At 47.6% G+C, this 16626-nt stretch overlaps 1 protein-coding gene across 12 annotated transcripts; it reads right to left on the minus strand.

The window, feature by feature from the left end:
• Positions 1 to 7665: 7665 nt before the first annotated feature.
• On the minus strand, positions 7666 to 16358 carry LOC127926590 (uncharacterized). 12 transcript variants are annotated; one of them, XR_008124496.1, is made up of 3 exons: positions 16160 to 16358; positions 8186 to 9660; positions 7666 to 7822 (listed from the first exon to the last, which is right to left on the minus strand). XR_008124496.1 is itself a non-coding variant. In XM_052512023.1 (2 exons), exons 1-2 carry the CDS (start codon positions 16246 to 16248, stop codon positions 8880 to 8882), a joined length of 870 nt encoding a protein of 289 aa, XP_052367983.1. In that variant the 5' UTR covers positions 16249 to 16358; the 3' UTR covers positions 7666 to 8879. The 12 variants fall into 12 exon arrangements, 1 of the variants encoding a protein (XP_052367983.1); XR_008124494.1 differs by having other exon boundaries at positions 7666 to 7954; positions 8153 to 9660; XR_008124492.1 differs by having other exon boundaries at positions 7666 to 7987; positions 8087 to 9660.
• Between the last annotated feature and the right edge of the window lie 268 nt (positions 16359 to 16626).

The raw sequence follows: 16626 nt of genomic DNA on the forward strand, positions 1-16626 counted from the left end.
CACCACCTGTCTCAAAACAAGGCTACACCACCTGGCTCAAAACAAGGCTACACCACCTGTCTCAAAACAAGGCTACAACACCTGTCTCAAAACAAGGCTACACCACCCGGCTCAAAACAAGGCTACAACACCCGGCTCAAAACAAGGCAACAACACCTGTCTCAAAACAAGGCTACACCACCTGGCTCAAAACAAGGCTACACCACCCGTCTCAAAACAAGGCTACAACACCTGTCTCAAAACAAGGCTACACCACCTGGCCCAAACAAGGCTACACCACCCGTCTCAAAACAAGGCTACACCACCCGTCTCAAAACAAGGCTACAACACCTGTCTCAAAACAAGGCTACACCACCTGGCCCAAACAAGGCTACAACACCAGTCTCAAAACAAGGCTACAACACCTGGCTCAAAACAAGGCTACACCACCTGGCTCAAAACAAGGCTACACCACCTGGCTCAAAACAAGGCTACAACACCTGTCTCAAAACAAGGCTACACCACCTGGCTCAAAACAAGGCTACACCACCCGTCTCAAAACAAGGCTACAACACCTGTCTCAAAACAAGGCTACACCACCTGGCCCAAACAAGGCTACAACACCAGTCTCAAAACAAGGCTACAACACCTGGCTCAAAACAAGGCTACACCACCTGGCTCAAAACAAGGCTACACCACCTGGCTCAAAACAAGGCTACACCACCTGTCTCAAAACAAGGCTACAACACCTGTCTCAAAACAAGGCTACACCACCTGGCTCAAAACAAGGCTACAACACCCGGCTCAAAACAAGGCTACAACACCTGTCTCAAAACAAGGCTACACCACCTGGCTCAAAACAAGGCTACACCACCCGTCTCAAAACAAGGCTACAACACCTGTCTCAAAACAAGGCTACACCACCTGGCCCAAACAAGGCTACAACACCGGTCTCAAAACAAGGCTACAACACCTGGCTCAAAACAAGGCTACACCACCTGGCTCAAAACAAGGCTACACCACCTGGCTCAAAACAAGGCTACACCACCTGGCTCAAAACAAGGCTACACCACCTGTCTCAAAACAAGGCTACAACACCTGGCTCAAAACAAGGCTACAACACCTGTCTCAAAACAAGGCTACAACACCTGTCTCAAAACAAGGCTACAACACCTGTCTCAAAACAAGGCTACAACACCAGGCTACACCACCTGACTCAAAACAAGGCTACAACACCAGGCTACACCACCTGGCTCAAAACAAGGCTACACCACCTGGCTCAAAACAAGGCTACATCACCTGGCTCAAAACAAGGCTACAACACCAGGCTCACTCTCACCATGGTGATATAGTACAGTAAAAAAAGCCTATTAAAACAAACAAGGTTATTTTAAAACTTGAGCGTGTGGTTGGAAAGTACTGGATGGATACAGTACTCCCCTCTTCCCCTAGTTTGTTAGTGTTTAATAAAGCATGGGGCTGCTCGACAACACACACACACACACACACACACACACACACACACACACACACACACACACACACACGTGTGTGGTGACAGGTTTGAACATGCTCCAGGGTGAATTATTGATGTCTAGCTGAGGGCACAGTGGAACCTAAATAGAGACAGAGAGAGAGGAGAGAGAGAGAGAGAGGAGAGAGAGACAGAGACAGAGAGAGAGACAGAGAGAGAGAGAGAGAGAGAGAGAGAGAGGATAGAGAGAGAGGGGGGATGAAGATAGAGAATGAGGATAGATAGAGAGAGGAGAAAGATAGGGAGTCAAGATAGAGATACAAGAAAAAAAAAGAGGAGAGAACTCTCACGGGCACCATGCGGTGACAAAGGTAATCATCCTGGATATCATGGTGGTGGGAACAGGCTAGGGACTCGTTCCAAACGGCGCCCTATTCCCTATATAGTGCACTTCTTTTGATCTGAGCCCTGTTGGTCCCCTATGGGCCCTGGTTAAAAGTAGTTTACTATATAAATGGAATAAGGTTCCATTTGCGTGGCTCACCAGAGCATTGGCAGATCAGATGTATCTGCATTATTCAAAGGCTGAACTGAGGACGATACTGCTGCTGTACTCTGACACCCATTATCAGACTGACACCCATTATCCGTTACCAGACTGACACCCATCACCTGTTACCAGACTGACACCCATCACCTGTTACCAGACTGACACCCATCACCTGTTACCAGACTGACACCCATCACCTGTTACCAGACTGACACCCATCACCTGTTACCAGACTGACACCCATCACCTGTTACCAGACTGACACCCATTATCAGACTGACACCCATTATCCGTTACCAGACTGACACCCATCACCTGTTTCCAGACTGACACCCATTATCAGACTGACACCCATTATCCGTTACCAGACTGACACCCATTATCCGTTACCAGACTGACACCCATCACCTGTTTCCAGACTGACACCCATCACCTGTTACCAGACTGACACCCATCACCTGTTTCCAGACTGACACCCATTATCAGACTGACACCCATTATCCGTTACCAGACTGACACCCATTATCCGTTACCAGACTGACACCCATCACCTGTTTCCAGACTGACACCCATCACCTGTTACCAGACTGACACCCATCACCTGTTACCAGACTGACACCCATCACCTGTTACCAGACTGACACCCATTATCAGACTGACACCCATTATCCATTACCAGACTGACACCCATCACCTGTTTCCAGACTGACACCCATTATCAGACTGACACCCATTATCCGTTACCAGACTGACACCCATCACCTGTTACCAGACTGACACCCATTATCAGACTGACACCCATCACCTGTTACCAGACTGACACCCATTATCAGACTGACACCCATTATCCGTTACCAGACTGACACCCATCACCTGTCTCCAGACTGACACCCATTATCAGACTGACACCCATTATCCGTTACCAGACTGACACCCATTATCCGTTACCAGACTGACACCCATCACCTGTTTCCAGACTGACACCCATCACCTGTTTCCCGACTGACACCCATCACCTGTTATCAGACTGACACCCATCACCTGTTACTACACTGACACCCATCACCTGTTACCAGACTGACACCCATCACCTGTTACCAGACTGACACCCATCACCTGTTACCAGACTGACACCCATCACCTGTTACCAGACTGACACCCATCACCTGTTACCAGACTGACACCCATTATCCGTTACCAGACTGACACCCATTATCCGTTACCAGACTGACACCGATCACCTGTTACCAGACTGACACCCATCACCTGTTACCAGACTGACACCCATCACCTGTTACCAGACTGACACCCATCACCTGTTACCAGACTGACACCCATTATCAGACTGACACCCATTATCCGTTACCAGACTGACACTCATTATCCGTTACCAGACTGACACCCATCACCTGTTACCAGACTGACACCGATCACCTGTTACCAGACTGACACCCATCACCTGTTACCAGAATGACACCCATTATCAGACTGACACCCATTATCCGTTACCAGACTGACACCCATCACCTGTTACCAGACTGACACCGATCACCTGTTACCAGACTGACACCGATCACCTGTTACCAGACTGACACCCATTATCAGACTGACACCCATTATCCGTTACCAGACTGACACCCATTACCTGTTTCCAGACTGACACCCATTATCAGACTGACACCCATTATCAGACTGACACCCATCACCTGTTACCAGACTGACACCCATCACCTGTTACCAGACTGACACGCATCACCTGTTACCAGACTGACACCCATCACCTGTTACCAGACTGACACCCATCACCTGTTACCAGACTGACACCCATCACCTGTTACCAGACTGACACCCATCACCTGTTACCAGACTGACACCCATTGCCTGTTACCAGACTGACACCAGTCATCTGTTACCAGACTGACACCCGTCACCTGTTACCAGACTGACACCGATCACCTGTTACCAGACTGACACCAATCACCTGACACCGATCACCTGTTACCAGACTGACACCCATCACCTGTTACCAGACTGACACCCATCACCTGTTACCAGACTGACACCCATCACCTGTTACCAGACTGACACCAGTCATCTGTTACCAGACTGACACCCGTCACCTGTTACCAGACTGACACCGATCACCTGTTACCAGACTGACACCAATCACCTGACACCGATCACCTGTTACCAGACTGACACCGATCACCTGTTACCAGACTGACACCCATCACCCGTTATCAGACTGACACCCATCACCTGTTACTACACTGACACCCATCATCTGTTACTACACTGACACCCATCACCTGTTACCAGACTGACACCCAATACCTGTTACCAGACTGACACCCATCACCTGTTACCAGACTGACACCCATCGCCTGTTACCAGACTGATACCAGTCACCTGTTGCCAGACTGACACCCATTATCAGACTGACACCCATTGTCTGTTACCAGACTGACACCCATCACCTGTTGCCAGACTGACACCCATTATCAGACTGACACCCATTATCTGTTACCAGACTGACACCCATCACCTGTTACCAGACTGACACCCATTATCTGTTACCAGACTGACACCCATCACCTGTTACCAGACTGACACCCATCACCTGTTACCAGACTGACACCCATCATCTGTTACTACACTGACACCCATCACCTGTTACCAGGCTGACCCCCATTATCAGACTGACACCCATTATCCGTTACCAGACTGACACCCATTATCCGTTACCAGACTGACACCCATCACCTGTTTCCAGACTGACACCCATTATCTGTTACCAGACTGACACCCATCACCTGTTACCAGACTGACACCCATCATCTGTTACTACACTGACACCCATCACCTGTTACCAGACTGACACCCATTATCAGACTGACACCCATTATCCGTTACCAGACTGACACCCATTATCCGTTACCAGACTGACACCCATTATCCGTTACCAGACTGACACCCATTATCCGTTACCAGACTGACACCCATCACCTGTTACTACACTGATACCCATCACCTGTTACCAGACTGACACCCATCATCTGTTACCAGACTGACACCCATCATCTGTTACTACACTGACACCCATCAGCTGTTACCAGACTGACACCCATCAGCTGTTACCAGACTGACACCCATCGCCTGTTACCAGACTGACAGACAGACTATGTGTAGACCATGAATCTGATGCTGTCTCAGTATGTGTAGACCATGTATCTAATGCTGTCTCAGTATGTGTAGACCATGTATCTGATGCTGTCTCAGTATGTGTAGACCATGTATCTGATGCTGTCTCAGTATGTGTAGACCATGTATCTGATGCTGTCTCAGTATGTGTAGACCATGTATCTGATGCTGTCTCAGTATGTGCAGACCATGTATCTAATGCTGTCTCAGTATGTAGACCATGTATCTGATGCTGTCTCAGTATGTGTAGACCATGTATCTGATGCTCTCAGTATGTGTAGACCATGAATCTGATGCTCTCAGTATGTGTAGACCATGTATCTGATGCTGTCTCAGTGTGTGTAGACCATGTATCTGATGCTGTCTCAGTATGTGTAGACCATGAATCTGATGCTCTCAGTATGTGTAGACCATGTATCTGATGCTGTCTCAGTATGTGTAGACCATGTATCTGATGCTGTCTCAGTATGTGTAGACCATGTATCTGATGCTGTCTCAGTATGTGTAGACCATGTATCTGATGCTGTCTCAGTATGTATAGACCATGTATCTGATGCTGTCTCAGTGTGTGTAGACCATGTATCTGATGCTGTCTCAGTATGTGTAGACCATGAATCTGATGCTGTCTTAGTATGTGTAGATCATGTATCTGATGCTGTCTCAGTATGTGTAGATCATGTATCTGATGCTGTCTCAGTATGTGTATACCATGTCTCTGATGCTGTCTCAGTATGTGTAGACCATGTATCTGATGCTGTCTCAGTATGTGTAGACCATGTCTCTGATGCTGTCTCAGTATGTGTAGACCATGTATCTGATGCTGTCTCAGTATGTGTAGACCATGTATCTGATGCTGTCTCAGTGTGTGTAGACCATGTATCTGATGCTGTCTCAGTATGTATAGACCATGTATCTGATGCTGTCTCAGTATGTGTAGACCATGTATCTGATGCTGTCTCAGTATGTGTAGACCATGTATCTGATGCTGTCTCAGTATGTATAGACCATGTATCTGATGCTGTCTCAGTATGTGTAGACCATGTATCTGATGCTGTCTCAGTATGTGTAGACCATGTATCTGATGCTGTCTCAGTATGTGTAGACCATGTATCTGATGCTGTCTCAGTGTGTGTAGACCATGTATCTGATGCTGTCTGGACAGTGAAACAGCACCTCTCTGTCTCAGTATGTGTAGACCATGTATCTGATGCTGTCTCAGTATGTGTAGACCATGTATCTGATGCTGTCTGGACAGTGAAACAGCATCTCTTTGTCTCAGTGTGTGTAGACCATGTATCTGATGCTGTCTCAGTATGTGTAGACCATGTATCTGATGCTGTCTCAGTATGTGTAGACCATGTATCTGATGCTGTCTCAGTATGTGTAGACCATGTATCTGATGCTGTCTCAGTATGTGTAGACCATGTATCTGATGCTGTCTCAGTATGTGTAGACCATGTATCTGATGCTGTCTGGACAGTGAAACAGCACCTCTCTGTCTCAGTATGTGTAGACCATGTCTCTGATGCTATCTCAGTATGTGTAGACCATGTATCTGATGCTGTCTCAGTATGTGTAGACCATGTATCTGATGCTGTCTGGACAGTGAATTAGCACCTCTCTGTCTCAGTATGTGTAGACCATGTATCTGATGCTGTTGCTGCTGATGTTGATGGCTGTAGTGTTTGATTGATTGCTACCTGCCGCCTCTACGCTCTAACCACTAGGCTACCTGCCGCCTCTACGCTCTAACCACTAGGCTACCTGCCGCCTCTACGCTCTAACCACTAGGCTACCTGCCGCCTCTACGCTCTAACCACTAGGCTACCTGCCGCCTCTACGCTCTAACCACTAGGCTACCTGCCGCCTCTACGCTCTAACCACTAGGCTACCCTGCCGCCTCTACGCTCTAACCACTAGGCTGCCTGCCACCTCTACGCTCTAACCACTAGGCTACCCTGTCACCTCTACACTCTAACCACTAGGCTACCCTGTCACCTCTACACTCTAACCACTAGACTACCTGCCACCTCTACGCTCTAACCACTAGGCTACCTGCAGCCTCTGCGCTCTAACCACTAGGCTACCTGCCGCCTCTGCGCTCTAACCACTAGACTACCTGCCGCCTCTGCGCTCTAACCACTAGACTACCTGCCGCCTCCACGCTCTAACCACTAGGCTACCCTGCAGCCTCTACACTCTAACCACTAGGCTACCCTGCCACCTCTACACTCTAACCACTAGGCTACCCTGCAGCCTCTACGCTCTAACCACTAGGCTACCTGCCGCCTCCACGCTCTAACCACTAGGCTACCTGCCGCCTCTACACTCTAACCACTAGGCTACCCTGCAGCCTCTACACTCTAACCACTAGGCTACCCTGCCTCCTCTACACTCTAACCACTAGGCTACCCTGCCACCTCTACACTCTAACCACTAGGCTACCCTGTCATCTCTACACTCTAACCACTAGGCTACCCTGTCATCTCTACACTCTAACCACTAGGCTACCCTGTCACCTCTACACTCTAACCACTAGGCTACCCTGCCACCTCTACACTCTAACCACTAGGCTACCCTGTCACCTCTACACTCTAACCACTAGGCTACCCTGCCACCTCTACACTCTAACCACTAGGCTACCCTGTCATCTCTACACTCTAACCACTAGGCTACCCTGTCACCTCTACACTCTAACCACTAGGCTACCCTGCCACCTCTACACTCTAACCACTAGGCTACCCTGTCACCTCTACACTCTAACCACTAGGCTACCCTGCCACCTCTACACTCTAACCACTAGGCTACCCTGTCACCTCTACACTCTAACCACTAGGCTACCCTGTCACCTCTACACTCTAACCACTAGGCTACCCTGTCACCTCTACACTCTAACCACTAGGCTACCCTGTCACCTCTACACTCTAACCACTAGGCTACCCTGCCACCTCTACACTCTAACCACTAGGCTACCCTGTCACCTCTACACTCTAACCACTAGGCTACCCTGTCACCTCTACACTCTAACCACTAGGCTACCCTGTCACCTCTACACTCTAACCACTAGGCTACCCTGCCACCTCTACACTCCAACCACTAGGCTACCCTGCCGGTACAATACATTCGTTATTTGCTTTGTGGACTTCATCGGACAGATTGTTGTTCTTCGGTTTTGTGATGAAACAGAAGGTGTGGTTGAATTTATTCTGCCGCTGTGTGGCTGTTGTCTTTTGGTTGTATATCACGGGTCTTATTGTATATCACAGTCGCGTATGAACCAATGGGTTATAAAGCAAACAACACAAATATCACTACATTGGTTATTATAATGGATTTGTTTTTACTGGCCTTGTTTGCTGAGTGATATTACCCACTAGCACTGCTTCTAGTTCCTAAAAAAAAGTCTGGGTCTGTTGAGTGTGGCTGATGTACAGTGGGGCAAAAAAGTATTTAGTCAGTCACCAATTGTGCAAGTTCTCCCACTTAAAAAGATGAGAGAGGCCTGTAATTTTCATCATAGGTACACTTCAACTATGACAGACAAAATGAGGGGGAAAAATCCAGAAAATCACATTGTAGGATTCTTTATGAATTTATTTGCAAATTATGGTGGAAAATAAGTATTACAGGCCTCTCGTATTTTTAAGTGGGAGAACTTGCACAATTGGTGGCTGACTAAATACTTTTTTGCCCCACTGTGCATATAGTTACAGCAGACCCAGAGTACTCACCCATGCTGGTGGGGAAGATATCCTCATTGTTGATCTGAACCTCGATCCAGTCCATCAGCAAGTTCATGTACTTGGGAGCCGGTAGAGCCGTTGGTTTCTTGTACTTGTGATCGTCCTGCCATCGGTACTCATACCGAGGACCTCCGGACATGACCGGACAACTCTTCTCCGTGCAGAACTCACACACCGTCCCGTAGATGAGGTTTATCCTGTTGAAGAAGTCAACTACGTGCATGGCCACCCAGTCGTTCAGATCCTCCCCGTGGGGCAGAGCTACCGCCGCCCGTAGGTCAACCCCGGAGCTCAGCGACGCCTGGGCCTTTTTATGCAGCTCGAAACGCTGCGTCCCCGGCTCAAACTTACGCTTGGGCCGGAAGGTCTTGTCCTTGTTGAAGACCTGCTTCAGGGCGATGGACATGTTGCCGGGGACGTGGGGAAGTGGGGCGAAGACTGGGGCGAGGGGGGAGAGGAGGTTCAGGGACGAGGACCGGGGGGGTGAGAGGAGGTTCAGGGACGAGGACCGGGGGAGCGGAGAAGAGGGGGAAAGCAGAGATTTGTCAACCGGCCGAGTGAGGGTTGGGGACCCAAGGAAGGAACCAACGGTACCAATAGTCTGTTCTGGAGGAGCAGGAAGTACAGGAGGAGGAGGAGGAGGAGCAGGTTGAGATGAGGGATACAGCAGGGTAACGTTTACTGTTTGGAGTGCCGCATCAGGACATCTTTTTCTGTGAGAAGCAGAGAAGAGAAAGACACGGATTAGACATCACGTTAACGTTTGACATTATAGTTATTTAGTTGATGATCTTATCCCCAATTGTAGTGTTTTTTTGTGTAACAGTATAGACTTTACGTCCGTCCCCTCGCCATGGCGTCACCGATTGAAACACCACTAGCGCGCACCACAGCTAACTAGCTAGCCATTTCACATCGGCTACATTTGCTTAAAACTTTAAATGACAAAGATCATGATTGAGTGTTGAATAAGGAGTTGAACAAGGAGTTGAACAAGGAGTTGAACAAGGAGTTGACAGACAGGGTGTTGACAGACAGGGTGTTGACAGACAGGGTGTTGACAGACAGGGTGTTGAACAAGGTGTTGACAGACAGGGTGTTGAACAAGGTGTTGACAGACAGGGTGTTGACAGACAGGGTGTTGATAGACAGGGTGTTGACAGACAGGGTGTTGAACAAGGTGTTGACAGACAGGGTGTTGACAGACAGGGTGTTGACAGACAGGGTGTTGAACAAGGTGTTGACAGACAGGGTGTTGAACAAGGTGTTGAACAAGGTGTTGACTGACAGGGTGTTGACAGACAGGGTGTTGACAGACAGGGTGTTGAACAAGGTGTTGACAGACAGGGTGTTGACAGACAGGGTGTTGACAGACAGGGTGTTGGGTGCTGGCTACGTCCCTTCCGTCTTCAAGAGAGCGAGAGTTGCACCCCTTCTGAAAAAACCTACACTCGATCCCTCCGATGTCAACAACTACAGACCAGTATCCCTTCTTTCTTTTCTCTCCAAAACTCTTGAACGTGCCGTCCTTGGCCAGCTCTCCCGCTATCTCTCTCTGAATGACCTTCTCGATCCAAATCAGTCAGGTTTCAAGACTAGTCATTCAACTGAGACTGCTCTTCTCTGTATCACGGAGGCGCTCCGCACCGCTAAAGCTAACTCTCTCTCCTCTGCTCTCATCCTTCTAGACCTATCGGCTGCCTTCGATACTGTGAACCATCAGATCCTCCTCTCCACCCTCTCCGAGTTGGGCATCTCCGGCGCGGCCCACGCTTGGATTGCGTCCTACCTGACAGGTCGCTCCTACCAGGTGGCGTGGCGAGAATCTGTCTCCTCACCACGCGCTCTCACCACTGGTGTCCCCCAGGGCTCTGTTCTAGGCCCTCTCCTATTCTCGCTATACACCAAGTCACTTGGCTCTGTCATAACCTCACATGGTCTCTCCTATCATTGCTATGCAGACGACACACAATTAATCTTCTCCTTTCCCCCTTCTGATGACCAGGTGGCGAATCGCATCTCTGCATGTCTGGCAGACATATCAGTGTGGATGACGGATCACCACCTCAAGCTGAACCTCGGCAAGACGGAGCTGCTCTTCCTCCCGGGGAAGGACTGCCCGTTCCATGATCTCGCCATCACGGTTGACAACTCCATTGTGTCCTCCTCCCAGAGCGCTAAGAACCTTGGCGTGATCCTGGACAACACCCTGTCGTTCTCAACTAACATCAAGGCGGTGGCCCGTTCCTGTAGGTTCATGCTCTACAACATCCGCAGAGTTCGACCCTGCCTCACACAGGAAGCGGCGCAGGTCCTAATCCAGGCACTTGTCATCTCCCGTCTGGATTACTGCAACTCGCTGTTGGCTGGGCTCCCTGCCTGTGCCATTAAACCCTACAACTCATCCAGAACGCTGCAGCCCGTCTGGTGGTCAACCTTCCCAAGTTCTCTCACGTCACCCCGCTCCTCCGCTCTCTCCACTGGCTTCCAGTTGAAGCTCGCATCCGCTACAAGACCATGGTGCTTGCCTACGGAGCTGTGAGGGGAACGGCACCTCAGTACCTCCAGGCTCTGATCAGGCCCTACACCCAAACAAGGGCACTGCGTTCATAATATATAATATATAATATATGCCATTTAGCAGACGCTTTTATCCAAAGCGACTTACAGTCATGTGTGCATACATTCTACGTATGGGTGGTCCCGGAATCGAACCCACTACCCTGGCGTTACAAGCGCCATGCTCTACCAACTGAGCTACAGAAGGACCACCTCTGGCCTGCTCGCCTCCCTACCACTGAGGAAGTACAGTTCCCGCTCAGCCCAGTCAAAACTGTTCGCTGCTCTGGCCCCCAATGGTGGAACAAACTCCTCACGATGCCACGCCAGGACAGCGGAGTCAAACACCACCTTCCGGAGACACCTGAAACCCCACCTCTTTAAGGAATACCTAGGATAGGATAAGTAATCCTTCTCACCCCCCTTTAAGATTTAGATGCACTATTGTAAAGTGACTGTTCTACTGGATGTCATAAGGTGAATGCACCAATTTGTAAGTCGCTCTGGATAAGAGCGTCTGCTAAATGACTTAAATGTAAATGTTAAATGTGTTGACAGACAGGGTGTTGACAGACAGGGTGTTGACAGACAGGGTGTTGACAGACAGGGTGTTGAACAAGGTGTTGACAGACAGGGTGTTGACAGACAGGGTGTTGACAGACAGGGTGTTGAACAAGGTGTTGACAGACAGGGTGTTGACAGACAGGGTGTTGACAGACAGGGTGTTGAACAAGGTGTTGACAGACAGGGTGTTGACAGACAGGGTGTTGACAGACAGGGTGTTGAACAAGGTGTTGAACAAGGTGTTGACAGACAGGGTGTTGACAGACAGGGTGTTGACAGACAGGGTGTTGACAGACAGGGTGTTGAACAAGGTGTTGACAGATAGGGTGTTGACAGACAGGGTGTTGAACAAGGTGTTGACAGACAGGGTGTTGACAGACAGGGTGTTGACAGACAGGGTGTTGACAGACAGGGTGTTGAACAAGGTGTTGACAGACAGGGTGTTGACAGACAGGGTGTTGAACAAGGTGTTGACAGACAGGGTGTTGAACACGGTGTTGACAGACAGGGTGTTGACAGACAGGGTGTTGAACAAGGTGTTGACAGACAGGGTGTTGACAGACAGGGTGTTGACAGACAGGGTGTTGACAGACAGGGTGTTGAACAAGGTGTTGACAGACAGGGTGTTGACAGACAGGGTGTTGAACAAGGTGTTGACAGACAGGGTGTTGACAGACAGGGTGTTGACAGACAGGGTGTTGAACAAGGTGTTGACAGACAGGGTGTTGAACAAGGTGTTGACAGACAGGGTGTTGACAGACAGGGTGTTGAACAAGGTGTTGACAGACAGGGTGTTGACAGACAGGGTGTTGAACAAGGTGTTGACAGACAGGGTGTTGAACAAGGTGTTGACAGACAGGGTGTTGACAGACAGGGTGTTGACAGACAGGGTGTTGACAGACAGGGTGTTGAACAAGGTGTTGACAGACAGGGTGTTGACAGACAGGGTGTTGAACAAGGTGTTGACAGACAGGGTGTTGACAGACAGGGTGTTGAACAAGGTGTTGACAGACAGGGTGTTGACAGACAGGGTGTTGAACAAGGTGTTGACAGACAGGGTGTTGAACAAGGTGTTGACAGACAGGGTGTTGACAGACAGGGTGTTGAACAAGGTGTTGACAGACAGGGTGTTGAACAAGGTGTTGACAGACAGGGTGTTGACAGACAGGGTGTTGAACAAGGTGTTGGACAAGGTGTTGACAGGCCCCTAGCTGGAACGGCCTCTCTTCATCACAGAGCCACCCATTGTGCTGCTGGGTTAGAACACGTGGCAACAAGATCTGAGCTCAGATATCGATCAGTGGAAATTGATAAATAGTTGAACCATCTGGCCGACCTGTTTAGTCCACTGACAGACAGAGACAGAGATTAGCTTCAAGCTCTGCTTCACACATTCCACACACTGATACAACGCCAGAGTGACGCTATCAGGGTCATGACTCAAACGTAAGTAATGGAACCGCACACATTTTAACAACGATCCTGTCTAAACACGAAATCACGAGGTATCTTTGCGTTTTGTACTCAACTTAGTGAGGACACTCCCAGTTCTTCCCCACAGTCAGTGGGATTACGAGTTTAGATCAGAGAGAGAGATTTAGCTGGTTGTGACTGTGAGGCTTCGTGTCTTTTGGTTCAGGGGGTTTAAATACATCCAAAGTCACAACATTACTCAGAGAACAGAATACTGACGTAAAAACAGGATTTTTAGGGGTGTGGCCCTTTATTTCCAATGAGGACATTTATTTGACGATATTTCTGTCCATTTAAGGGGACCCCTGTTTGGCTCAATGGAAGGCAAACGTTCTGTATAGCCTCTAAAATTACAACATTTCATTGGTGTCCCAAGACTTCCAGTTAACAATGCTTATTGTTTTTAGAGGCTTTTGCCTCCATATACGTAGACATGGAATCACTGGCCACTTTAATAATGTTTACATACTGCTTTACTCATCTCATACAGTATGTATGTACTGTATTCTATTCTACTGTATTTTAGTCAATGACACTCCGAACATTGATCGTTCCTAATATTTATATATTTCTTAATTCCATTCTTTTACTTTTAGATTTAGAAACACCAGCATTTAGTTAGATATTACTACACTGTTGGAGCTAGAAACACAAGCATTTAGCTAGATACTACTGTTGGAGCTAGAAACACAAGCATTTAGTTAGATACTACTGTTGGAGCTAGAAACACAAGCATTTAGTTAGATACTACTGTACTGTTGGAGCTAGAAACACAAGCATTTAGTTAGATACTACTGTTGGAGCTAGAAACACAAGCATTTAGTTAGATACTACTGTACTGTTGGAGCTAGAAACACAAGCATTTAGTTAGATATTACTGCACTGTTGGAGCTAGAAACACAAGCATTTAGTTAGATACTACTGTACTGTTGGAGCTAGGAACACAAGCATTTAGTTAGATATTACTGCACTGTTGGAGCTAGGACCACAAGCATTTAGTTAGATATTACTGTACTGTTGGAGCTAGGAACACAAGCATTTAGTTAGATATTACTGTACTGTTGGAGCTGGAAACACAAGCATTTAGCTAGATACTACTGTTGGAGCTAGAAACACAAGCATTTAGCTAGATACTACTGTTGGAGCTAGAAACACATGCATTTAGCTAGATACTACTGCACTGTTGGAGCTAGAAACACAAGCATTTAGCTAGATACTACTGTTGGAGCTGGAAACACAAGCATTTAGCTAGATACTACTGTTGGAGCTAGAAACACATGCATTTAGCTAGATACTACTGTTGGAGCTAGAAACACAAGCATTTAGCTACACCCACATCTACTAATATGTATACGCTACCAATACAATTTGATTTGGACTGTATCCATTTACTTAATTACAGCCTGACAAAGATTACAAGAGTTAAATCTGATTCTAAAATCTAATACAGATCACATCATTCCCACCATGCGGTTTAATTTGATGTGATGTCATATCCACGGTGCTTTAAAGCCAAGCGGATTTATACTACCACTGTAACAGCCTGCTTATGAGCATACGACGTCATCCCAAATGGCACCCTATTCCCTATATAGTGCACTACTTTTGACCAGAGCTCTATGGAACACTATCCCCTATATAGTGCACTACTTTAGACCAGAGCCCTATGGGACCCTATTCCCTATATAGTGCACTACTTTAGACCAGAGCCCTATGGAACCCTATATAGTACACTACTTTAGACCAGAACCCTATGGAACTCTATTCCTTATATAGTGCACTACTTTAGACCAGAGCCCTATGGAACTCTATTCCCTATATAGTGCACTACTTTAGACCAGAGCCCTATGGAACACTATCCCTATATAGTGCACTACTTTAGACCAGAACCCTATGGAACTCTATTCCTTATATAGTGCACTACTTTAGACCAGAGCCCTATCGAACTCTATTCCCTATATAGTGCACTACTTTAGACCAGAGCCCTATGGAACACTATTCCCTATATAGTGCACTACTTTAGACCAGAGCCCTATGGAACCCTATATAGTGCACTACTTTAGACCAGAACCCTATGGAACTCTATTCCCTATATAGTGCACTACTTTAGACCAGAGCCCTATGGAACCCTATTCCCTATAGTGCACTACTTTAGACCAGAGCCCTATGGAACTCTATTCCCTATATAGTGCACTGCTTTAGACCAGAGCCCTATGGAACACTATCCCCTATATAGTGCACTACTTTAGACCAGAGCCCTATGGGACCCTATTCCCTATATAGTGCACTACTTTAGACCAGAGCCCTATGGAACCCTATATAGTGCACTACTTTAGACCAGAACCCTATGGAACTCTATTCCCTATATAGTGCACTACTTTAGACCAGAGCCCTATGGAACTCTATTCCTATATAGTGCACTAATTTAGACTAGAGCCCTATGGAACCCTATTCCCTATATAGTGCACTACTTTAGACCAGAGCCCTATAAAACCCTATTCCTATGTAGTGCACTTTGTTTTGACCAGGGCCCATAGGGTTCTGGTCAAAAGTAGTGCACTAGAAAATAAGCTGAATAATCCTTCACCGGCATTACAATAATATAAGAATACATACAAGTTTGGTTTAAAAGCTTTGAGTATCCAGTTGAAGCAGCAATCTTGGCATGTTCCCTGCTTTTCCATAATATCCAAAACAAACAACATGCCTGGCTAAGGAGATCTTTCTTGCTACTTTCACATCATATTATAGTATCATTTGTAAATTCAGAGTAGAGTAGCCCGACCGACCGCCCGGTGGAGAACACAGCCTGTAAATCAGACCTACTACGTCCGTAGTGGAAGATGTGAAACTCAAACAATGGGACCTATTGTCTTCTTCAGGAGAAATGTTGCCTGACCAGATCTGAACCTGTCTGAGTGTTAGGTTAGCTACTTACTTCCCTCTAGTCTTGTCAGTGGTCAACAGGTTAGCTACTTACTTCCCTCTAGTCTTGTCAGTGGTCAACAGGTTAGCTACTTACTTCCCTCTAGTCTTGTCAGTGGTCAACAGGTTAGCTACTTACTTCCCTCTAGTCTTGTCAG

Source organism: Oncorhynchus keta, unplaced genomic scaffold (genome assembly GCF_023373465.1).
Source record: "Oncorhynchus keta strain PuntledgeMale-10-30-2019 unplaced genomic scaffold, Oket_V2 Un_contig_7858_pilon_pilon, whole genome shotgun sequence".
Classification (NCBI taxonomy): Eukaryota; Metazoa; Chordata; class Actinopteri; order Salmoniformes; family Salmonidae; genus Oncorhynchus; species Oncorhynchus keta.

What these genes read in the sequence shown, in the direction of transcription:
- LOC127926590 (XM_052512023.1), bottom strand. Translation starts at nt 16,248, where the DNA reads ATGTTGTTTGTTTTGGATATTATGGAAAAGCAGGGAACATGCCAAGAT. An exon ending in AAAGCTTTTAAACCAAACTT is followed by an intron (nt 9,661 to 16,159) that starts GTATGTATTCTT and finishes TGCTTCTCACAG; the next exon opens with AAAAAGATGTCCTGATGCGG.